General features: G+C 41.7%; 1 protein-coding gene across 8 annotated transcripts in view; it reads left to right on the top strand.

The window, feature by feature from the left end:
- The window catches only part of cep63 (centrosomal protein 63), a 107,974-nt gene extending 98,315 nt beyond the window's left edge, over positions 1–9,659 (top strand). For all 8 annotated transcript variants that reach the window (XM_078563538.1, XM_078563536.1, XM_078563535.1 and 5 more), the window contains one exon: positions 8,481–9,659. In XM_078563538.1, the coding sequence (XP_078419664.1) occupies positions 8,481–8,630 (150 nt within the window). In that variant the 3' untranslated portion in view covers positions 8,631–9,659. The remainder of the gene's footprint in view (positions 1–8,480) is intronic.
- The last annotated feature ends 15,096 nt before the right edge of the window (positions 9,660–24,755 follow it).

The following is a 24,755-nucleotide window of genomic DNA, read 5'->3' as shown; positions in this document are numbered from 1 at the left end:
AAAGCGTGGTTGTCTAATGGACATTGCACTGCTGAATCCTCACTCGGTAGAGCACCACCAGCCTCACCGACAACACAGGAATGGCCCAGATTCTCAGCGGCCAGTTGGATGGCCTTGATTTCAGGCATTCCTCCACCAGTCTGCAGCCTCTCCCTCTTGTGTGCCAGCTTATCCTGCATGAATAGAGATGGAGAGAGTAAAATGATAAGTATACCTGGCATGTGTGGGTGATGAGTGGTCCCATGGATGGGATAAGGACAATGAAGCTGTGCATGAGAGAGTGAATGGTGATGTCCCTTGAACTGGCAGTGAGTGGGGTTTCCCTGTGGATGTGTAATGGGTTTGTGAGTGTGTGAGTTGAGAGTGATGAGAAGAGTGACTTACCCTGGCAGAACGGAGGAGATCATTCATCCTTTTCCAGCACTAGATGGCTGTCCTCTTTTGTCAGGTGTTCGCAATGACCACAGCTGCCAACACCTCCCTAGCCTGATTGGTGATGTTGCTGCTCATCCTGCAGACAGAGCAGGGGTAGAGGACATCACGCCGAGCCTCCACTGCGTCCAAAAGGCGCTCAATGGGCACATCATTAAACCTGGGGGCTGCGGTTGTTTTGTATTTCGGAGCCATGTCTTCCATGCAGCATTCCTGAGCTGGAAGCACTGAAAGATGTGCGCACGGATGCATTTTAAATATGGCGCCCAGTGTGAGGAAGCGGAGAGGTGATGGGGTGGCGGATGAATGAAAGCCCATCCGGCATTGAAATGGCATGTTTGCCGGGATTGCATAATTAAAGCTGGGACAGTACAGCGTGAGAAGCAGCCATTGCTGCAATTACTGCAAATCTAGGATGATTCCACCGTTAGTCATTGAAACCCATTTTGTTTTCTAACTTCCAAAGTTTGTATAATGGTTGGCAACTGTGGAAAAATTTGATCAGGTTTGGAAAGTGGTGGCATTTGCAAACAATTGCAGAATATTTGGCCAAAGCGTTTGGAACGTGCGTTTTCATAAAAAGAAGCCTGTTCAAACCTACCACTTTTATCAAGCTCTTGGTTACCTGTCCTAATATCTCTTTGTGTCGCTCATTGTCAAACTTAGTCTGATATCCTCTTGTGAAGTGCCTTTGGATATTTCACTATGTTAAATGTGCTATATAAATGCAAATTGTTGCTGACGATCATCAAAAACTAGTTCTAGTTGGTAAATGACCACAAGATGCATCATACGCCTTTTGTAAACTCTGTGATATGAGCCGCCTCTAAGAACTTGTCCTGTTCCCTTTTGAATCTTTGCTGTAAATCTGCCCCAATGTTGTGATCGACCACTAATGCCAATAAAGGTCAGTGACTCTCTGAAAAGAAAGCCATCAAACCTTATGCTCACGTAACTTGTAGACAGAATATTTCATTTTGATAAATTAGCAAGAACATGGGGAAATGTCTACATGTACACAATCCTTTAAATATAATTTTAAATCCTTTAATTATGTCTCCACAGACCCTATATTTTTCCAGAATGAAAAGGCCCAAGTCCCTGAATCTTGCGAGTACTAAGGGTTTTTAAGTTGGGTAGTAATCTGCTGGTTTGCCCCTGAATCTTTCACCATGCGAGAGGACCATAATTCACCCATAGTGCCTTTGAAGTCATGCTGTTGACTGCCTGTTTTCTTGGCATAATGAGTGCTATTTTTGCCTCCAAAGTGCCGTCTGGGGTAAACCACATGCTTCTGGTGCAAGCCACACCTGGTGCCATTTTGATGAGGGCATTAGCACCTGAGCAGTGAGTGTCAGTTGGGAGTATACAGCTTTTGCCCTCTCTTCACCTGACACACATGTTCAGCTGTTCAGCAGCAGAAGGCTGCCCCACCAGAGCTATTTCAAGGGATCATCAACTGTCAGGTTAGTTTGATTTTTACTGATTGTTGCAGAGTTTGTAGGAATGTTTGGTTTCTAAATTCTTTAAAGTGGCTCAAGTCTATGGCGAGTGGTGTGAGATAATGCCTGACTTGGAGGATTCTGCACAGTCCACTTGTTCTCAGCCAAAGTTGTAGTAGTTTGCACCCCACTTGGACTACAGCATGGTGAGGAGAATGGGCAGAGGCAATACAGAGTAAGACAGGCTGTTGGAAGAGGGAGGGTGGGCATTGGGCTTTCTGCAGGAGACCACATCCATAAAGAGGGTTCAGGGAGCAATTTTCCTTCCTGATCCTCAGTAAGGAACAGCGTTTCAGGCAAGTTCCTAGAGTAGGCTGATATCACTGTGTTTACAAAGGGTGGGTGTGATATTGCCTTAAGGGCACCTCATTGCAATCTACCACCTGCTGCAGGCTCAGTAGAGGGTGAGGACGGCATTGCTAGTGGCTGTGAAGGTGACCATGCTGATGAATTTTTATGTGCCTGGGCGCTTGCAGGCTGGAGAAGGTGATATTTGCAACATTTCCAATTTGCTGTCCACTGAGGCTCTGTATTAAGAACATAAGAACTAGGAGCAGGAGTAGGCAATTCAGCCCTTCGAGCCTGTCCTGCCATTCATTACGATCATGGCTCATTTCGGCCTCAACTCCAATTTCCCACCCTCTCCCCATAACTTTTCAACCCGTTACTAATTAAAAATCTGTCTATCTCCTCAAATTTATTCAGCGTCCTGACATCCGCTGCACTCTGAGGTCATGAATTCCATAGATTCACGGCCTTTTGAGAAAAGTAATTCCTCCTCATCTCGGATTTAAATCTACCACCCTTAGCCTAAAACTATGGCCTCTCATTCTAGAATGCCCCACAAGGGGAAACATCCACTCCACCTCTACTTTGTCTATCCCCTTTAGCATCTTATATACCTCAATTAGATCTCCACTCCTCCCTCTAAATTCTAGCGAGTATAGGCCTAAACTGCTCAATCTCTCCTCATAAGACAAGCCCAGCATCTCTGGAATCAATCTAGTGAACCTCCTCTGAACCGCCTCCAATGCAACTACATCCTTCCTCAAGTAAGGGAACGAAAACTGTGCACAGTACTCCAGATGCAGTCTCACCAATGCCTAGCACAGTTGCAACAACATTTCCCTATTTTTATACTCTATTCCTTTGGCAATATATGCCAAAATTCCATTTGCCTTCCTTAATATCTGCTGTATCCGCATACTAGCTTTCAGCGATTCATGTATGAGGACTCTGCACTGAAGCATTCTGTTTATGATGTTTCTCTCAATTTAAATATCCAAGACAACTGGCAACATTTCACTTTGTCTTGCCAGAGAGAAGCAGGCAGAGTGAGCACAGGGCTTTGTGAAGATTGCAGGTTTCCCTATGGTTCAAGGTGCCGTTGACTGTGTGCCCATTGCTTTGCTGTGCGTTTTAATTCAGATTGCACTCCCTTAATGTCCAACTGATGTGCAAACCATAAGCAGAGAATCATGCAGGTCAATGCCTGGTATCCTGGCAACAGTCATGATGTCTTCCTTCTGCAACAGTCCCATCTGCATTTGAGGACAAATCAGAGGCTGCTGGGCCACAAGCACCATCAGCTACCACCTAGCACATGACTTTTGTACATTAAATATGCAGCATGCATATGGAAACCATGCTCCCACACAAAATGTGATCAAGCAGACCATTGGGATGTTTAAACTACACTTATGCTGCTCAGACTTCGCTGGAGGAGCCTTGAAGTACTTTGCAGAGGATGTGCCAAGATTCATAGTGGTCTGCTGCACAATCCTGCTGAGGGGACAATCCTTGCTCCCATCTATAGGAGGAGGTGGACAAAGAGAAGAGGCAACCAACATACAGCTGTTTCCTGGCCAGGCTGTCCGTGATCAGCTCACCCGACTGTGATCCTAGGAAACACCGTTCCAATTCCCCAACAATCCGACACCTTACTATCCACTTGGCTATAATACAAAAAAGCTGCAAAAAAATAAGTATTCCAACCAAACTTATGAATTAAACCATACCATGTTGCATATAAACGTTAACTGTGTGCGTTTCCTTAGTATCTGTTTCCATATGGCTTTGCGTGTCCTAGTGCTGCTACATGGCACTACCCCAGTGGCTGCAGCATAGTTGGTGATACTCAGTGGGGAAGATGGTACATACAAACATGCGAATTAGGAGCAGGAGTAGACCACTTGGCTCCTCCAGCCTGCTCCACCATTCAATAGGATTATGGCTGACCTGATTATAACCTCAACTCCAAATTCCCATCTACCCCTGATAAGCAAGGAGGTGAAACGTTATCAAGGATCTATCTACCTCTGCCTCTGTCATATCTACCTCTGTTTCCACTGCCTTTTGAGGAAGAGTTTTCCAAAGACTTACTACCCTCTGAGAGAAAGAAATTCTCCTTACCTCTGTCCTAAATGGGAACCCCCTTATTTTTTAACAGTGGCCCCTCGTACTAGGGGTTCTCGCACAAGAGGAAACATCCTCTCCACCCTGTCAAGACCCCTCAGGATCTTTTGATTGAAACATATGTCACCTCTTACCCTTCTAAACCAGCCTACAAACCAGGATACAAGCCTAACCTGTCCAGCCTTTTCTCATATGACAACCCGCCCATTCCAGGTATTAGTCTGGTAAACCTTCTCTGAACTGCTTCCAATACATTTACATCCTTCCTTAAATAAGGAGACCAATACTATACACATTACTCCAGATATGGTCTCACCAACGTTCTGTATAACTGAAGCATAAGGTCCCTACTTTTGTATTCAATTCCCCTTGCAATAAGCAATAACATTATATTGGCTTTTCTAATTACTTACTATACCTGCATACTAGCCTTTTGCGATTCATGCATGAGGACCCCTAAATCAATCTGCATCTCGGAGCTTTGGAATCTCTCACCATTTAGATAATATGAAACTGAACTGGACTAGCCATGTATGAGAGCTGGTCAGAGGCTAGGAATCCTGCGGCGAGTAACTCAACCCCTGACTCCCCAAAGCCTGTTCACCATCTACAAGGCACAAGTCAGGAGTGAGATGGAATATTCTCCACTCGCCTGGATGAGTGCAGCTCCAACAACACTCAGGAAGCTTGACACTATCCAGGACAAAGCAGCCCACTTGATTAGCACCTCATCCACAAACATTCACTCCCTCCACCACCGATGCACAGTAGCAGCAGTGTGTACCACCTACAAGATGCACTGCAGAAATTCACCAAGGCTCCTTTGGCAGCACCTTCCAAGCCTGTGACCACTAGAAGGACAAGGGCAGCAGATAGATGGGAACACCACCACCAGCAAGCTCCCCTCCAAGCCATCCACCATTCTGACTTGTAAATATATCACCGTACCTTCACTGTCGCTGGGTCAAAATCCTGGAACTCCCTAACAGCACTGTGGATGTACCTACACTCTAGGGATTGCAGCGGTTCAAGAAGGCAGCTCACCACTTTCTCAAGGGTAGTTAGGGATGGGCAATAAATGCTGGCCCAGTCAGCGAAGCCCATGCCCCGTAAATGAATAAAAAATATACATTTTTTATTTTTCCTTCCCAAATGGACAATTTCACATTTTCCTTATTATACTCCATTTGTTAGGTCTTTGCCCACTCACTTTGTATATCCCTTTGTAGCCTCCTACTATCCTCTTCACATCTTACTTTCCTACCTATCTTTGTGTGATCAGCAAATGTAGCAACCATACTTTAGGCCCCTTCATCCAAGTCATTTAAATAAATTGTAAAAAGTTGGGGCCCAGCACTGATCCCTGTGGCACACCACTTGTTACACCTTGCCAATCAGAAAAATACCCATTAATGCCTACTTTCTGTTTCCTGTCAGCTAGCCAGTCTTCTATCCATGCCAATAGGTTATTGCGAAAAATAAAAGCTCGTTGTGTACGGGGTAACCTATGATATAGCACTTTATCAAATGCCTTCTAGAAATTTAAAGGTGTTATAGCAGGGTACTTGGAAAAATTCTGGGTAATCAGCACATCCACCGGTTCCCCTTTATCCATGTTACTTCCTCAAAGAACACCAATAAATTAATTAAACGTGATTTCCCTTTCACAAAACCATGTTGACCCTGCCTGATTACCCTGAATTTTTCCAAGTACCTTGCTATAACACCTTTAATAATAGCTTAATATCTGTCATAGGGAAAATATTAGAAGCTAACTGGCCTGTAGTTTCCTGCTTTCTGCCTCCCTTTTTGAATAAAGGAGTTACATTGGCTATTTTCCAATCTAAAGGAACCTTCCCTGAATCTCAGGAATTTTGGAAAATTAAAAGCAATGCCGCAGCCATCTCACCCCATTTTGATCAACTATCAACTGTCTCACTAGCCACTTCTTTTAAGACCCTAGGGTGAAGTCCATGAGGTCCTGGGAACTTGTCAGCCTGCAGTTCCAACAATTTTCTCAGTACCACTTCCCTGGTGTTTGTAATTTTCCTAAGTTCCTCCCTCCCTTCCATTTCTTGATTTACTGCTATTTCTGGGATGTCACTTGCATCCTCCATAGTGAAGACCGATGCAAAATACCAGTTCAATTCATCTGCCATCTGTTTATTTTCCCAGACTCACTTTCTATAGATTTTTTAAAAAAGAAATGAGTTAATAAAGTGAACGCTGGTCCTATAGAAACTCCTACTGTCTGTCTTTATATTTCTAGCTCACGTTCTCTCGTACTCTAATTTTTCCTTGCCTATCAATCCTTTGGTCATTCTTTGCCATCATTTATATTCTGCCCTATCTTCTGACCTGCCACCCATCTTTGTGCAAGTATATGTTTTTTCTTTAACTTTGGAACAATCTTTAATTCTATCCTGTATATTCTGAAGTGCCCCCTTAAATGTCCGCCACTGCATCTCTATTGACTTATCCTTTAACCTAATTTGTCAATTCACTTTAGCTAGCTCTACTTTCATACCCTCATAATTGCCCTTATTTAAGTTTCAAATACTAGTCTTGGACCCACTCTTCTCTCCCTCGAATTGAATGTAGAATTCAATCATATTATGATCACTCCTACCTAGGGGTGCCTTCACTATGAGGTCATTGATTAACCCTATCTTGTTGCACAGTACCAGGTCTAGTATAGCCTGCTCTCTGCTTGGTGCCAGAATGTGCTGTTCTAAGAAACTATCCCAAAAACATTCTATGAATTCCTCATCTAGGCCTTTGCCCATCTGATTTTCCCAGTCTAGATAGGGGATTTTAATCTGCATAATTATTACCATACCTTTCAGACACACTCCCATTATTTCTTCCATTATACCCCGTCCTACCGTGTGGTTACTGTTGGGAGGCTTGTACACCACTTCCACAAGTGACTTCTTGCCTTTATCATTTCTCATTTCTACCCAACCCAAATTCTCCCAGATTACATGGCTGCTGTGGTGGGACCACTGGGAAAAGAAATTATAGATGTAAGAGAGGAGGATTATGTAACAGGATGCTGTTATGAATTGTTTCAGCCCCGCTGCTTGCCCCAACATTCGCGATGGCTGCTCTAATCATGGCAACCACCATCTCTTCTATCTAGTTAGGACTTGCAACCTTGTCTGCCCCTTGTGGGCTTTGTGCTGCTGCCTCCAGTTTATGCACCTATTGTCCGCAATAGAGAGGGAACTGTGTTAGTGAGTGTGTTGCAATGTATTTGGGTGATGTGCTTGACATGAGATGTGGCTGTGAGGCGTGCAACAGTACTCAATGTGTGAGGGTGAGATGAAACTATGAATGTGCAGTATGAGTCATGACTGATAAAGAAAACAAAGTTTTGCATTTCTGTAACGACCACCGGATGTGCTGAAATGCTTTATAGCCAGTGAGGTACTTTTGAAGAATAGTCTTTGTTATGATGTGGGAAATGCAACACCAATTCACACACAGCAAACTCCCACAACTTTGGAGCATGCTTCATGCCCTGTTCTGCCATATTTCAGTGTCCTTCGTGCTCACACTCTCTTCTACAACCATTTCCAACATATTGTCCTGCCAGAATCCACCTCTCCATTTAAGCGATGCAGAACAGCTTTAAGTGGTGCGAGTGTTGCCCAAACTTGGGGCCCCTTGCTTGCAGCCAGGTTTACGGCTGGCTGCATGCAGTCATCATGCAAATTAACAGGTAGCACAAAGTTTGCAAGCTGCCTGCATCAGAAGCAACAGATGTGGGTAAATTATGCTTTGCAATACCCACACACGTTATCGGGCTTTGCCCAATTTTCCGGCTAGTGTTTAAAAAACCACACAAGGTGACCTGAAATTGCTCATAGCAACATCATATTTATACAATGGAATAGCACAATGTATTTGGTTAGGACTTTAGCTTTTGCACAAGGGACCTATATTTATATCCAGTCCATGAGAATGTCTCCTTCCTCTGCAGGTTGTTAAGAGACTCAACTAATGATCTGAGCACATAGTGTAAAACAGCTCACACCTGTACACTAGTAGCGCTAATTTGTCTGTCTCTCTCAAAATAGATAGTCCTTCCATTTATTGTTTGTAATCATGTTGGTTAATGTATTTCAGAGCCCAACAATTGCATCTACCAACACATCACTCGCGGTCAGGTTTCTTGAGGAAGAGGACAGGAGATCACAGCAGCTCTTAAAACGTCTGGACATGCACATTGAGGAACTCAAAACTGAAAGCGAAAGAACCATTGACAAATATGTTTAGTCCACTGTGATCCAAACACCGTTCCCAGGCTCCAGATAACGGACATTATTCAGTGTGAGACTGAATAAAATGGAGCTATTGTGTGTACTGTCCAGCCTTGGTGATTGTTACATTTTGGTTCTTTGAACTGTACCTAATGTATATTAGAGTATGCATTAACTATCCTTCTCCTGGTTTCTTAATAACCTGTGGTACTGTAGCTTTTTGTTCATCCTGACCAAAGTTACTGATCTGTAATCATGTTAGTCTATAGCAGTGCAACCAGCATATGCCTCAAAGTGCACTCAATACCACTCTGGGAGGTTTACTTCAAGCTCTTATTCTTCCCCTAAAATCCAGTCTCTGTCCCTGAATTTTCAGAGATGGCACTGAGAAACTACTCCAGTACCTACAACAGCCCAGCTTGGCAAGTGTCAAGTGCAAGGCCATGTTTACATCAGTATTTGTGAGTAAACACATTTGTGAACCATTTGAAGACTATCCACCACCCCATATTGGTGCTGTGCTAAAGACGTTGGATTGGGCCTACTTGTCCAAAATACAACAATGGGTGCTTCTGTTAAAGGACAGGAAACAATAAGCTGTCTGCTTGACAGCTGTATTTTGGTACAACATTGTGGCCCAAGAATGACCAGTCAACAAGTCTTATGTTTTACATTGCACGTTTAACAGTATTTTAGACATGTCTGAAATCATGTTTACACTTTTTACACCATTATAAACTGGCGAATGAATGCCAGTTAACAAATAGTTCAAACTCTATCAAAAAGTTAGAGTTTTATTCGTGCAGTCGAAGGAATGAAACTGACGAGTTCAGAGTCTGCTTTTGATCAGTTTATCCTTTGTCAGTCATGTATTGGTAGCAGGTTCCCACGTCTATTGGTCAGTATTACTTAAAAGGATCTGCATCTTCCTGAAAGGACTAATCAATGAAGCTAATTGTTTGTTTTATAAAGGAAACCTCCAATGCTAATTTATAATTGTATATTTATGTACATAAGATTTATCAATAAACTTTATACACAATTGAAGAAACTTGTTCCAGCTTGTTTTATTGAAGTACACAGATGTGACATCTATATGCATGTTAGATTTGTATAAAAACAACAATGAGTCCTTTCCGTTTTTATTTTGCCTGTTGTAATATACATGATCTCATGTTGCATTGCACAGGCACGGAGTTATAGTTTGATCAAAGGTCACAGACCTGATACTTCAACTCTTTTTTCTCTCCACAGTTGCTGCTTGAATGCCACAATGGAACTCCCTCCCTAACAGCACAGTGGGTGTACCTACACCATAGGGACTGCAGCAGTTCAAGAAGGTGGCTCACCACCTCAGGGGTAATTAGGGATGGGCAACAAATGCTGGCCTAGCCAGCGATGCTCACATCCTGTGAAATAATAAATAAAAAGGAAAACCCTGTTTTTATTTCAGATTTCCAGCATCCACAGTATTTTGCTCTTGTGTTTGAGTCTCTGCACTTCTCCACCCAAGGATCTAATCTTGAATGAGTGGGTTAGAGGAAATGTTAAATGGAAGGTTGACATTTCCTTAGAGAAAGTAAAACGGTTTCAAGAAAAGACGCTCTTGGTAATTGTCTAGGGTAACTCAAAATAGTGACTATGTTGGTCAGTGCTGCAAAGGATAGAAAGTTAACTTTTATGATCTTTTAAAAATGTCAATATAATGCCCAGGATTTGACCATAGAATTACGTGGCAAAATCCCAGGCAGTATATTATTTGTTCACATTTTGAAATAAAACACAGGTACCTGCTTAGTATTGTATTAGACCTCTGTCACCAGTGGTCCCAGATGGTGCAATTTTAAAGGGATTGCATGATGAGAGATACCTGGTGTGGCTGTGGTGGTGGTGGGTGGAGTGGGGTGTGGCGGGGTGCAGTATATGTACACAAAACCTTGAGGGACAATTTGAGAAGGCTGTTGAAGAAACACTTGGGATTCTTGGCTTTATGAATTAAGGACAAAAGCAAGGAAGTTATGCTAAACCTATACAGCACAGCTGGAGTGTTGTGTCTAATTCTGGATGCCACACTCTCGGAAGGATTTCAAGCCCTTAAAGGATACAGAGAAGATTTTCTAGAATAGTACCAGGGATGTGGGACTTCAGTGATGTGCAGAAAGAGGAAAAAATTCAAATAATTTATGTAATAATTACATAGAACACTCAGCACAGAAACAAGCTGTCTAATCCAAATGGTTTGTGCTGGTGTTAATGGCCCACAAAAGTCTTCTCTCATTCTGTCTGCTTCATCTTAGCCTTTCAGCCGATCTTTCTATTCCCTTTTCTCTCATGTACTCAGATACTTTCGGATGGAAACTCGATAAATTATTTGCCTCAATCACCTTCTGTGGTAGCAAATTCCACATTCTAACTGCTCTCTGAGTAAAGAAATTTCTCCTTATTTCCCTATCGGATTTGTTAGGAGCTATTTTGTATTGATGGCCCCTAGTTTGATTTTGACACAAGGAGAAATATTCTCTCCATATCTTCCCTGTCCAACCCATTCCCAATTTTTAAAAAACATCAGGTCTTTCCTAAGTTTTATCTGTTCAACCAATAGCTGTAATCTGTTAGTTCTGACATCATCCTTGTAAATATTTTTACACGTTCTTTAATTCTACGTCCATGTGACAGTGTGGAGGCCAGAACTGTCCACAGTACTCTTAAGTATAACCTGACTAGCGTCCTATACAGTTGTAACAACGTCACTATTGAATTCCACATCGCTGGAAATCAACCCCAGTGCTTTATTAATATTTTTAATTGTTTTGCTAACCTGTGGTGCTGATTTTAATCATTTTTTCACCTGTATCCCTAGGTCCCTTTGCTCTTCTACTCTGTTCAGTTTGATTTTCTAAGCTGTCACTGATGTTTCTGTTTTCCCTGCTGTTATGATACAGCAGTTGGTAAAGGCTGAGTTATTTAAAATCCCAGAGGGAAACTTTAAACAATTGTCATAAACTATATTATCAATTGGTATGTTTGAGATGCAGCTCTGAATTCAGAAATAAAACCACCAAGGCTCCAGAGGTTTTTTATATAAATTAAATTAAACATTTATTAATTTTACAAGGTATTAAACACATACACAGCTACAAATTACCACCATAATAACTATTCGCTGTAATATCACCACAGGTCAGCAAAACAATTAAAAATATTAATAAAGCACTAGGGTTTATTTCCAGTGATATGGAATTCAATAGTGACGTTATGTTAAACTGCATAGGACGCTAGTCAAACTGTACTTAAGAGTACTGTGCACATTTCTGGCCCCCACACTGTAACATGGACACAGAATTAAAGAAAGTGTAAAAACATTTACAAGGATGATGTCAGAACTAGGAGATTACAGCTACAACACATAGACATCTACAAATTACTACCATAGTAACTATTAAACAAATTCCTAAATTAATCACTCCTAAAATCTTCACCAAGGCAACAATAGCCCATAGGGGAGAATTTTCTCCCCGTCAGGTGGGCAGTTTGAGAGCGGGCGGGGGTGGGCGCGGAGGTGATCGCCCGCGATCAGCTGCGGCCACCATTTTACATGGGTGGGCCAACTAAGGCCCGCCCAGCGTGATGCACACCCAGTAGTGCTCAGTGCTACCTGTGCAGGTGGGGCAAGGAGGGAGAGTTGGGGCATGTGCGCGAAAGAGAGCAGAAATCTCCTGAGGTCTGGAGCTGCCTCAGGGAGATTATTTTCATAATGAAACATTGAAAAAAAGGAAAAAAATAAAATTATTCAGACATGTCCCCTCATGTGACAGTGTCACATGAGCTGGGACATGTTTATGAATTTTCATGAAAACTTTTATTGAATTAATAGAACCTTCATGAAACCTCATCCTGCCTGTGGATGCGCCGCCTGGGCTCTTTGCCTGCCGGCCAGCCTTAAAGTTGGACGGGCAGCTCTGTTCAATTGGTTAATTAGGTTATCAATGGCCTTAATAGGCCTTTGACAATTCGGTGGGCACGCAGCCAACTCCGGTGCATGCCCGCCGAACTAAAGATTGGAATGACGCGCAGCAATGTCGGGACACATGCCCGCCCCCCACACGCCGACCAGAAAATTCTACCCGTAGACTTTAAATAGACACCAGGCAAAGCACATTTTATCTTACGAATTCAAAATGAGGTCTCTTTCAATTTGTTGCCTTTGCAGACACAGTTATAGACTTCCAGGCTTAGATCTCACATGCCTCTGACTTCCACACACAAAATTCTTCTGTATATACCTAGCCTTCCCTTTGAATGTAAAATCTCATTGTATCACCTCCTGAACTCCACCTCTTCTAACAATCAAACCCCTTCCATAGTACCAATTTTATTAGTAATATCAACATATTTCTTGGTGTCTCTCAGCTAGATACAAGATTTCACCCCAGTCCTCAAATGGTTTATTCATCAAAATGCAAATACACCCTTTACCTTGCTGTTAACATTTCAAAACTACTGTACATCGAAGCACCCAGACTAGCTGGCTTTAATCCAATTAAGACACACACAGGCACACCCACAGATACAGGCCCTACTACAAGTCCAATTTAAAATAATTTCCAATAACATTACATACATTAATGTCCCTTCATGGCACCTACCAGAGTGATCACCTCATACTTACTGTCAGTTACTTTACCACTTAATTGCTCAGTATGCCAGATCTCTAATGTCATCTTTGAAAATATTGCATAGTTCCTCAGTGTTCATTAGACCCCTCAGTTTGTTATCATCTGCAAATGTCCGTTGAGTTACTCGTTGAAGTCCAAATCATTGATGCAAATTGTGAATGAGAATGGTCCCAACACTGATCCTTGTGGAACTTTCCTTTCTACTCTCAGGAATAACTATCCTTTAGCCCCCAACTCCAATCAATTTTTAGCCAATTCACTATCAGTGTAGCTATTATCAGTGTAGCTATTTGTCCCTGAGTGCATTTGTCTTAACTTTGTCCTGAGCCTACCATGTCTATTTTTTTTTCCCAAGGCCCTTTCAAAGTACAAGTATATGACATTTGCCACATGTTCCAACTGTATACCACCATGCCGCTGTTAGGAAATGGAGATTATAACTTACTTAAACTACAAAGCTAAAACTCAAATTATTTGTATTTGTGGGTGGTAGAAATAAGTTTGATTTGTATTTCTGTATCCGTGTGTTAAGAAAGGTCAAATAGAGTTTCAGTTTCACTTTAAAAGGTTACTTGCATTTCTAACAAAAAGTTTACGACCCCTAAAAAGTAGACACACGAGTAGAGAGAATAGTGCTGGTTGCCTAGCAACAGGTTGGGGGGGTTGGGGTGGCAGGCAGATAGGCAGGTTCCTCCCAAAGATATACACACAGAACTAAAGAAACAGCATTTTTAAGTTCAGTTGAAGTCAGGACCCCAGAGAAACTGGACACTGGGAGAGGGAACTGCAGATTTCCCAAAAGAACAAAAAATCCAGGAGAGTGAAAGAGGGGAAAGTCTAAAGGAGACCTTGTAGTCAAGGGAAGGACATGAGCCTGGGAAAAGGTCCTATTAAGTAAAGTTAAGAGTGAGGGGCAGAGGGAAAGGCTCCAAGCTTCAGATTTAAAGTGAGAACAGTTTGCAAGAAGCAAGAAGGTTCAAAGAGACAACTGAAGGTCTGTAATTCTTTGCTATGTGCATGTGAAGCAGTGGTGTACTCTTAATGCTGAGTTGGTGAGAGAGTGTGTGAAAGACAGCTTGAACGCACGTGGTGAACCAGGGAAATGGAAAATTTGAAACCCTGAAGGTGAACCCTTGTGGAAGGTGTCTGAGTGAAAACATCAGTTTGGGAGAAGATTCCAAGGTGAGGTCTTGGAGAGTGGAGATTGGAAACCCTTGTGTGAAGGACAGAGTTCAGTGAGACTGGTTGGCTCACAATGTGACAGATATCTGGGGGGAGTTGAGGGATCCATAACATCTGGTTGAGGTGGCATCTGTCACTTGAGGTCAGAGTGTGGTATGTCTGACAACAGGGTGTCATAGGTTTACATGGACTGGGTACTTACAAATCTGTATATATCTATAATGTACACAGTAAGAATAACACAAGTCACAAAAGCTATCTTATATGTTAAAGGTTTAGTTGTGGGTGAAGGAGTATTGTAATATAGTTCACCTTTTCTTGTTGAATAAATGTTTTATTGTTTTATAAAAAGTTCATCAGTTGACTCCTGTGATTCTTATTTGCTCACATACTACTCTCCACATATCTACACAAACAAAGTTAGGATCTATCAAGCTGGGTTCCACTATGGGATCAGGCTTGTCCAGGGGTAACCTCAGCGGGGATCATAGCAGCTGCCACCTCTGGTCGGTCTGTCCTGCCAGTGGGGCAGGACATACGCAGGGATGGTGAGGGTGGAGTCTAGAACATTGTAAGGCATGATTTGCTGAGTATGATGATGTCAGGCTATTACTTGCCTAGTCTGTGGGATAGCTCTCCCCAATGTTATTAAAGTTGGCTTTGCAGGGTCGACGGGGCTGAGTTTGCCATTGTCGTTTCCTGTGCCTAGGTCGATGCTGGGTGGTCTGTCCAGCTTCATTCATTTTTGGCTTTGTAGCAGTTTGATACGACTGAGTGGCTTGCTCAGCCAGTTTCAAAGGCATTTAAGAGTGAACCACATTGCTGTGGGTCTGGAGTCACAGGTCGGCCAGACCAGGTGAGGATGGCAGATGGGCTCTAACAGCAATTGACAATGGTTTCAATGATCATCATTATTGAGCCCAGCTTTTAATTGAATTTAAGTTCCACCAGCCGCCGTGGTGGGATTAGCCTGGGCCTCTGGATTGCTATTCCAGTGACATTACCCATGTGCGACCATCTCCCCCTACAGTTAAAAATTAATATAGAGAACATCATCAAAATACACGAAGACATTCATAAACCCGCAGAATGGGTGGATAAATGGTAAATTAGTTACAAGATAGAGGAGTTTGAAATGGTGCATTTTGATTGGAGGAATAAGAAGGTCACACATTCTCTGGAAAATAAAAATCTAAATGAGATAAAAGAGCAAAGGGATCTGAGGGTCCAGGTTCGCAAATCATTGAAAGTTGCAACACAGGCTAATAATGCCATAAAAGTGTAATAATAATACCATAATAATTCCATAAAATAGTAAACAAAGCACTGGGCTTTATTCCTAGAGGGGTAGAATTGAAAAGCAGAGAAGTTATATTCAATTTGTATAGACCCTTAGACCACTCTTAAGAGTTTCTGTGTATTGTGTACAGCTCAGGTCTCCATTTTATACAAAACATATATGAGACAGCAGAAAAGTTAAAATTATGAAGCTGTTTGAGAGGGTAAATGTAGAGAAGATGTTTCCAATTGTCAGCAGTCCAAAGCTAAGGGGCATAAATATAAGGCAGTCACTAATAAATCCACTAAAGAATTCAGGAGAAACATCTTTGCTCAGGAAGGGGTGGGAATGTGGAACTCACAGGGACCAGTTGAGGGGAAAAGCTTAGATGTATTTAAGGGGAAGCTCGATAAACACATGAAGGAGAAAGGAATAGAAGGAGGTGCTGATAGGTTAAGATGAAATGTGGCCAGAGATTGTTTGTGTGAAGCATAAAAGCTGGGTCCAGTTGGACTGAATGGCTTATTTCTGTGGTAGATATTCTCTGTCAGTAAATAATGAAGTAGGGAGCAGAAAGTTACATAAGCCATTGATAGATTACAAGAGTGGGTAAAACTGTGGTAGACGGCATTCAATGTTGAGAAATGTGAGGCCATTCACTTTGGAGTTCATTTGATCTAATTGAATGGCGGAATAGGCTTGATGGGTTGAATGGCCTCTTCCTGTTCCCATGTTCCTCAGTTAATTCTGCAGTTTAAAAATCTAATATCTCAGCTCCTTATTTTAATGTTCTGTAAAATCTTTTTAAAAAGTTATTGTTTCTAATGTTGTTTTGATTGTCACAGAAAATGCTTAGCAAAATTGACCAGTCAAAAATAAAATGCCAATTTCACTAATTATGCTCCAACTTTATTTTGGAAATATCTTCAACAGCTGACAAAAAAAAATAGAAGTCGGTCCCTTTTGCTTTTGTTTCAAAACTTCACTAAACCATGATCACAATGCTCTTGTAAGTGACAAAACCAGTGTGAATCTCCTGTTTAACTTCTTCTTTTATCAGTGCTCTGTCATTATGAAGGAAATTGCTTTTGTAACTGTAAACTACTTTTTGCTATTTAATGGACCTCGACAGCATCTGCACAGGATCAAGCAGCATATAACAGCACACTTGTCACATTTACCAAGAAAAAAAATCATTGCTTTTAATGAAAGTGCTTCCTAGATCTGACTGGAGAATAATGTAGCCCTTCACTCTATTTAATCTGAATCAATAGTGGAATGTCAAAAGAATCCTGAGATCCTTGATCCTCCTCCATTCAGTTGTATTTATCAGACAAGGAAAAGTGTGAACAGAAATGTTTTTGTCTTTGGTACAATATAGGACTGTGGGTGTTGGGCACAGTACAGTTATTCTACGACTCTCCTTTTCTCAACTATTTACAATATATATTAATGACTTGGATGAGGGCACCGACTGTAGTGCAGGCAGATTTACTGCTCGTACAAAGATAGATCAGAAAGCAAGTTGTGAGGAGGATACAGAGAGTCTGCAAAAGGATATAGATAGGTTAAGTCAATGGGCAAAAACTTGACAGATGAAGTGTAATGTGGGAAAATGTGAGGTTGTCCACTTTGACAAGAAGAACAGAAAAGCAGAATATTATTTAAATAGAGAAAGACTGCAGAGTGCTGCAGTACTGAGGGATATGGGTGCCCTTCTACATGAATCCCAAAATGTTTACTTGTTATAGCTGCAAGCTGTTAGGAAGGCAAATGGAATGTTGGCCTTTATTGACAGGGAGATGGAGTAAAAAAAGTAAGGAAGTCTTGTTATAACTACAGGATATTGGTAAGATCACAGCTAGAGTACTGTAAACAGTTTTGGCCTCCTCATTTAAGGAGGGACATACTTACATTGGAAGCGGTTCACAGAAGGTTCATTAGGCTGATTCTTGGAATGGAGGGGTTTTCTTATGTGGAAAGGTTGGGCCTAAACTCATTGGAAGCTGTGGAGGCCGAGTTAGACAGATTTTTGATTGACAAGAGAGTCGTTAGTGGGAGACAGGCAGGAAAGTGGAGCTCTGAGCACATTCAGATCAGCCATGATCTTATTGAATGATAGAGTGGGCTCAAGGGGCCGAATGGCCTCCTCCTGTCTCTATCTCCTATGTTTTTTATGCTAAAACTAAAAAGGTTTTGCTGCATGCTGGAACTATTTGATCAGACTTGTAAATTTATAAATGTGGATGCAAATCTATTCCTAATTCAGCAGAATGACTAAACCTGTCAAAAAAGAAGATTAGCAGATGATTGTATTATGGCCCAGGAACGGACTGGGAAGAACCTTGTCTTCCTTATATTTTTCTTATAAAATGCTTAAAAAATTATAAGCTCAGTTGGAAAGCTGTTCCTTAATTATAGTTTCTGGCAAATGCCTATTCAATTGAAAGGCACCCTGTAGCAATATACTTGTGACTGAATGATAGAATCATGGAATTATAGAACGTGTCTCTGCCAGTTCTCTGTAAGAGCAACTCAGCTCCCCTACTTGCTGCCCTTTCTCTATAGCCCCGCAGACTCTTTCTCTTCAGGTGCTTATCAGTTTCCCTTTTGAAAGCCACAATTGAACCAGCCTCCACCACACTCTCGGGCACTTCATTCCAGATCCTAACCACTCACTGCATAAAAAGATTTTTCCTCATGTCACCATTGTTCTTCTGCTCATTAGCTTAAATCTGTGTCGTCTGGTTCTCAAATCCTTCCATAAATGGAAACTATTTCTCCCTATCCACTCTGTATAGTATCCTCATGATTTTGAAAACTCTATGAAGTTTCCTCCGAAGTTTCTCTTCTCAAAGGAGAACAGTGCCTGTTTCTCCAATCTATAAAAAGAATTGAAATTCCTCATCCCTGGAACCATTCTTGTGAATCTTTTTTTCATCCTCTTTCATCCTTTTTTATCCTTTTTATCTTCCTTTTTAAATTGTGTTCTCACCTGCCCCAGCACCGTCAATGACTTATGCACATGTATACCCAGACCCCCCTGCTCCTGCACCCCCTTTAGAATTAGACCCTTGAATTTATATTGTCTCTCTTTCTACCAAAATGTATCACATGCACTTCTTTGCATTAAATTTAATCTGTCACCTGTCCTTCAGCCTGTCTATGTCCTCTTGAGGTTTATCACAATCCTCCACACAGTTCACAATACTTCCAAGTTTTATGGCATCTGCCAAATTTGAAATTGTGCCCTGTACACCAAGGTCTAGGTCGTTAACTTTTTTTATTCATTCCTTGGATGTGGGCTTCGCTGGCCAGGCCAGCATTTATTGCCCATCCCTAATTTCCCTTGAGAAGGTGGTGGTGAGCAGCCTTCTTGAACCGCTGCAGTCTATGTGGTGTCGGTTTACGCAGTGTTGTTTGGGAGAGAGTTCCATGATTTTGACCCAGTGACAATGAAGGAATGGCGATCCATTGCCAAGTCAGGATGGTGAGTGACTTGAAAGGGAAATTGTAGGTGATGGTGTTCCCATGTGTCTGCTGACATTGTCCTTTTAGATGGTAGTGGTCGTGGGTTTGGAAGGTGCTGCCTAAGGAGCCTTGGTGAGTTCCTGCAGTGGATCTTGTAGATGGTACACTCTGCTGCTACTGTGCATTGGTGGTGGGGTACCAATCAAGTGGGCTGCTTTGTCCTGGATGGTGTTGAGCTTCCTGAGTGTTGTTGGAGCTGCACTCATCCAGGCAAGTGGACAATATTCCATCACACTCCTGACTTGTGCCTTGTAGATGGTGGACAGGCTTTGGGGAGTCGGGAGGTGAGTTACTCACCGCAGGATTCCTAGCCACAGTATTTATATGGCTAGTCCAGTTCAGTTTCTGGGCAATGGTAACCCACAGGGTGTTGATAGGCGGTGATTCAGTGATGGTAATTCCATTGAACATCAAGGGCCAATGGTTAGATTCTCTCTTGTTGGAGATGGTCATTGCCTGTGGCACAATTGTTACTTGCTACTTGTTAGCCCCAGCCTGGATATTGTCCAGATCTTGCTGTATGTGGACATTGACTGCTTCAGTATCTGAGGAGTCATGAATGGTGCTGAACATTGCGCAATCATCAGTGAACTTACTCACTTCTGACCTTATGATGGAAGGAAGGTCATTGACAAAGCAGCTGAAGATGGTTGGACCCAGGACACTACCCTGAGGAACTCCTGCAGTGACGTCCTGGAACTGAGATGATTGACCTCCAACAACCACAACCATCTTCCTTTGTGCTAGGCATGACTCCAACCAGCGGAGAGTTTTCCCCCCTGATTCCCACTGACTCCAGTTTTGCTAGGGGTCCTTGATGTTGCACTCAGTCAAATGCTGCCTTAATATCAAGGGCAGTCACTCTCACCTCACCTCGGGAGTTCAGATCTTTTATCCATGTTTGAACCAAGGCTGATGTCAGGAGGATATAATAATGCTATTGGAATTTATTGTAAAATTGTTGTATCTGTGTCTATATGTGTGTGTGTGCATGCATGTATGAGAGAGACTTAGTTGGATTAAAGGCACCTGGTCTGAAGGCTTTGATGTGGTAGAAAATGAGCTAGGTTTGAAATGTTAAGTAGGTAAACGTGGATATCAAGGGAACGTTTGCATGTTTTAAATAAGCCAGGCTAGATTGTTTTCAAAAGAGGGAGTGAAATGTGTCACCTAGCCAGGTGAAGGTTAGAAACAGTGTGTTTATTTTTCCCAAAGGTTACTGGTAAAACTTAGTGCAATGAGAGATTTTTATTATCAGAAAGGTAAAGTCCAAAGACATAGTGAAACAATGGGAATTTCCATTCAAAGGGGAAAATATATGTAAAGGAGTGAAGGTTGTGTGTAAGGGAAGACATTTTAAGATCTAACAAGTGTGAAAAGCCTTCAGTATCTAAGCCTTAAGCTGCTGTTTTCAAAGAACTGAAGTTAAGAAAACTCACTTTGAATTTGACTGTTTCAGGGCGTTGTGTGTCACTTTGCCTGGGTCTTTTAAAATCTATGTCTTACTGTTGCCTTAATGGAGGTGTAACTGGGAGTCAGATTAATTTGGGGATTTAGAAGTTATTATAGTAGTAATTTGTAGACATATGTATGTGCTTAGAACCATTTCTCTGATTAATGAACGTTTAATCTAGTTTTATAAAAACCTATAAGATTTGGTGGTCTTATTACTACTGATCTCAAGGCACACACCTTGAAATTTATACAAATTGCAAAACAAGTTGTGACAGTTGTTTTAAGTTTCCCTCTGGGATTTCAATAACTCAGCATTTACCATCGGTCGTGTCACAACACTGTGATGAGGTCAGGAGCTGAGTGGCCCTGGAGGAACCCAAACTGAGCATCGGTGAGCTGGTTATTTCTAAGCAAGTGCCGCTTGATAGCACTGTTGATGATCCCTTCCATCGCTTTACTGATGATCAAAAATGTCTGATGGGCGGTGATTGGCTGGTTTGGATTTGTTGTGCTTTTTGTGTACAGGACATACCTGGGCAATTTTCCACATAGCTGGATAGATGCCAGTGTTGTAGCTGTACTGGAACAGCTTGGCTAGGGGTGTGGCAAGTTCTGGAGCACAAGTCTTCAGTACTATTGGCAGGATATTGTCAACGTATATCAAGAAAAGCAGTGGTCCTAATACCGAGTCCTGGGTACTTTCCTCCAGTCCGAAAAACAAATCTTTGCCACTATTCCCTGTTTCCTGTCATTCAGCCAGCTTCGTATCTCATGCTGTCAATGCCCCATAATTCCATGATGTAACCATTAGTGAACATCCAGGATGACCAACTGTTTATGTCCCTTTAAGTGGAAGTTGCTTTGCAATAGTGAAGGTACTGAAAGTTACATTTTGTCCACCTGGGTTCTAGACGTCCACAAAAGCTAACAAAAGATTGTGAACATGAAAATTTTAAAAAGCCAAAGTGTTTAATAACACCAACAATAATGTGTGTTTATAAAGCAGCTATAATGTAGCCAAACACCCCAAGGCACTTCACTTCTAAATAAACTTTAACACCAAGCCAAGTGAGGAGATAGTGACAGATGACAAAAGCTTACAAAGGTTACATAAGGTCGAGAAGCAGAAAGGTTTAGAGAAGGAATTTCAGAGTTTGAATCCTAGGTAACAAAAGGTTAAAAAAGATGATTGAAATCAGGGGTACACAGGAGACCAGAACTGGAGTACAATTATCTCCTGTGAAGGGAGATCTTGGAGGATTGTAGGGCTGGAGGTTACCGAGTCAAGGCAGGGTGAGGCCCTGCAGTGATTTTAAGAAAAGGATGGACACTTTAAAATTGAGATGTTGTTAGACCAGGTTTCAAGTTAGGCTAGAACACAAAGGAGTGATGGATCATTGCAGCTCGGTGCAAGTTAAACAGAGTTTTCACGAAGCTCAAGTCTGTGGACTGTGCAAGGTGGGGAAATCTGACCAGGAGAACACTGAGATAGCCGAGTTTAGAGGTAGCAAAGCCATAGATGAAGTTTTCACAGCAGGTGGGCTGAAAGGGGGAGAAATGGGTGATTGTTAAAGAGGTGGAAATAGGCAGTATTGGAAATGGAGTAGATATGGAACTAGAGCTGGGCTATTGATGAAATAGGAAGCTAAGCTTGCATATGGTGTGGTTCAACCTCAGATATTGGCCATTGGGAAAGATGGGCTGGAGGCTAGATAACAGAGTTTGACGCAAGGATCGAAGACAATAGTTTCTGACTTACTAAATTTAATTGCGCAACATTTCTACTCATTGAATACTATCAAATAAGCAGTGTAAAAATCAGAGGCAGTGGAGAGGGTGGGAGAGATGGTGGTGAGGTGGTGCTGAGGTGTCATGAGTGTACATCTGGAACATTACATGTTTTCATATGAACGTTGCCAAGGGGCAACATGCCATTAACATTCAACTTCCTTCCCTCTCTGGTTCATAACAACAATGATCGAATAAGCACAAGACACTTTTTATTCTTTTATTTTTTCAGGGGATGTGAGCCGCCAAGGCTAGCATTTGTTCATCATTTTGTCTGCTTTGTCTAAAGGCAGCCCTTGGCTCATAGCCTTTCCACGTCTCTCTATTCTGTGCCAATCTTTTCATTTGCCAATAACTTCCTTTAATTTTCAGCCACCCAACATGGACATTCTCTTCCCTCCTCTTCCTCTTTTTCCTTGAAATCTTCCCTCCATAACATCTCTTAAAAGTCCATTTCCTGTTAAAATATGTCCTACCCAGACTCTTTTCTAATTATGTTCAACAAATTTCTTTGTTCATTCACTCTCCTCCGCATTTTGTCATTTGTTACTTCTTCAGTCCAGCTGATCCTTTTCAATCTCCTCCAAACTCACATTTCAAAGCTCTTTAGCAAGTTAGTCTCATCTATCCGTACAATCCAAGTCTCATACCCAGGCAAAACAGCGTTCCAAATCAACCTCTTTACAAGTCACTTTTTGAGCTGTTTATTCAGCTTCCCAGTCAGGCAGTTTTTTCTTACCAAATACAGCCTTTCTCATTGCGATACTTGTTCTTATTTCTTTTGTTGCATCTTCCTTCTGCAGATATTATGCTACCTAAATATTTGAATTCTTGCACTTCTTCTAGTTTTCTTCCTTCTGTAAATATATGAACATTTCTTGGTGATTTCAAGATATGCATCACTTTGGAATGAAAGTGAACATTGACAAAACCAAAGTTCATACCTGCTATTACTAGTCCACTACCAGCTCTTGTAATCCTTCTTCTGTGCTCGTTACACGTGCTTTGTCATCTGCAAGTGTAGCTGATGTTATCATTCATTGCCCCCACCCATCCCCCTATCTTAATGCCAGACTCTGTATCTTCAAATGCTTCTTTGATTTTTATTTCTGTGTAGACATTGCAGAGGACCAATGATAAACAGCATCCTTGTCAAACTCCTTTTTCAATTACACATGGTTCCGACCCCCAATGGCTACTCTCGCTGTTTCTGTTTGTCCAATGTACAGATTTCTTTTCAGTCATCCACCTCTTCCGTCTACTCCAATGTCTTTCAGCATTTCATGGGCTAATCCAGTTAACCCGATCAAGTGCTTTTCCAAAATCTACGAAGCAAACATATAATTCCTGTCCAAACTCTAAACTGCTCTCACTCATTAATCTTATAATGCCGACTGTTAGCCTTGTCCCTCTTCCTCCCTGGAATCCAAACTGGTTATCTCTGATGTAGGTCTGTGCTTCACCCACTCTTTCTGTTACAATTCTCAGCACAACCTTCGATGCATGGGTAAACGACTAATTGTATGAAAGACAGAAATTTGGCATGCCTTAGGGTGATCATCATTGTCTGCATGAAGTCCTCTGACCATTCTCCTGCTTAGTAAATACCTTTGCTCAGCTTAGTAAACATTGATGTTCAGTTCATTCCCATGTTTTTAATCAACTCTGTAAATATTAGTTAATTAAAAACGTGGGAACAAAGTTAACATCAATGTTTACTAAGGTACACAAAGATATTTACACATCAGGAGAATGACCAGAAGACTTCACGCAGACTATAATGATCATGTAAGTGTGTAAGGATAAGCCCAGCAACTACAGGCCAGGTAGGTTAACCTTGGTGGTGGGAAAACTTTTAAAAATGATAATCTGGGGCAAAATTAACAGTCATTTGGAGAAATGCGGATTAATTAAGGAAAGCCAGCACACATTTGTTAAAGGAAAATTGTGGTTAACAAATCTGGTTGAATTTTTCAATAAAGTAACAGAGAGGGTTGGTGAGGGTAATATGGTTGATGTGGTGTACATGGACTTCCAAAAGGCATTTCATGAAGTGACACACAACAAGCTTGTTGGCAAAGTTGAAACCTATGGAATAAAAGAGTGAGTGCTAGCATGGATACGAAGTTGACTAAGTGACAGGAAACAGAGGGTAATGGTAAATAGTTGTTTTGGATTGGAGGAAGGTATATAATGGGGTTCCCCAGAGGTTGGTGTTAGGACCACTGCT

This window comes from Cetorhinus maximus, chromosome 19, assembly GCF_964194155.1.
Source record: "Cetorhinus maximus chromosome 19, sCetMax3.hap1.1, whole genome shotgun sequence".
Classification (NCBI taxonomy): Eukaryota; Metazoa; Chordata; class Chondrichthyes; order Lamniformes; family Cetorhinidae; genus Cetorhinus; species Cetorhinus maximus.
Note: the sequence above shows the minus strand (reverse complement) of the source record. Positions and strands in the feature narration are given on the sequence as shown.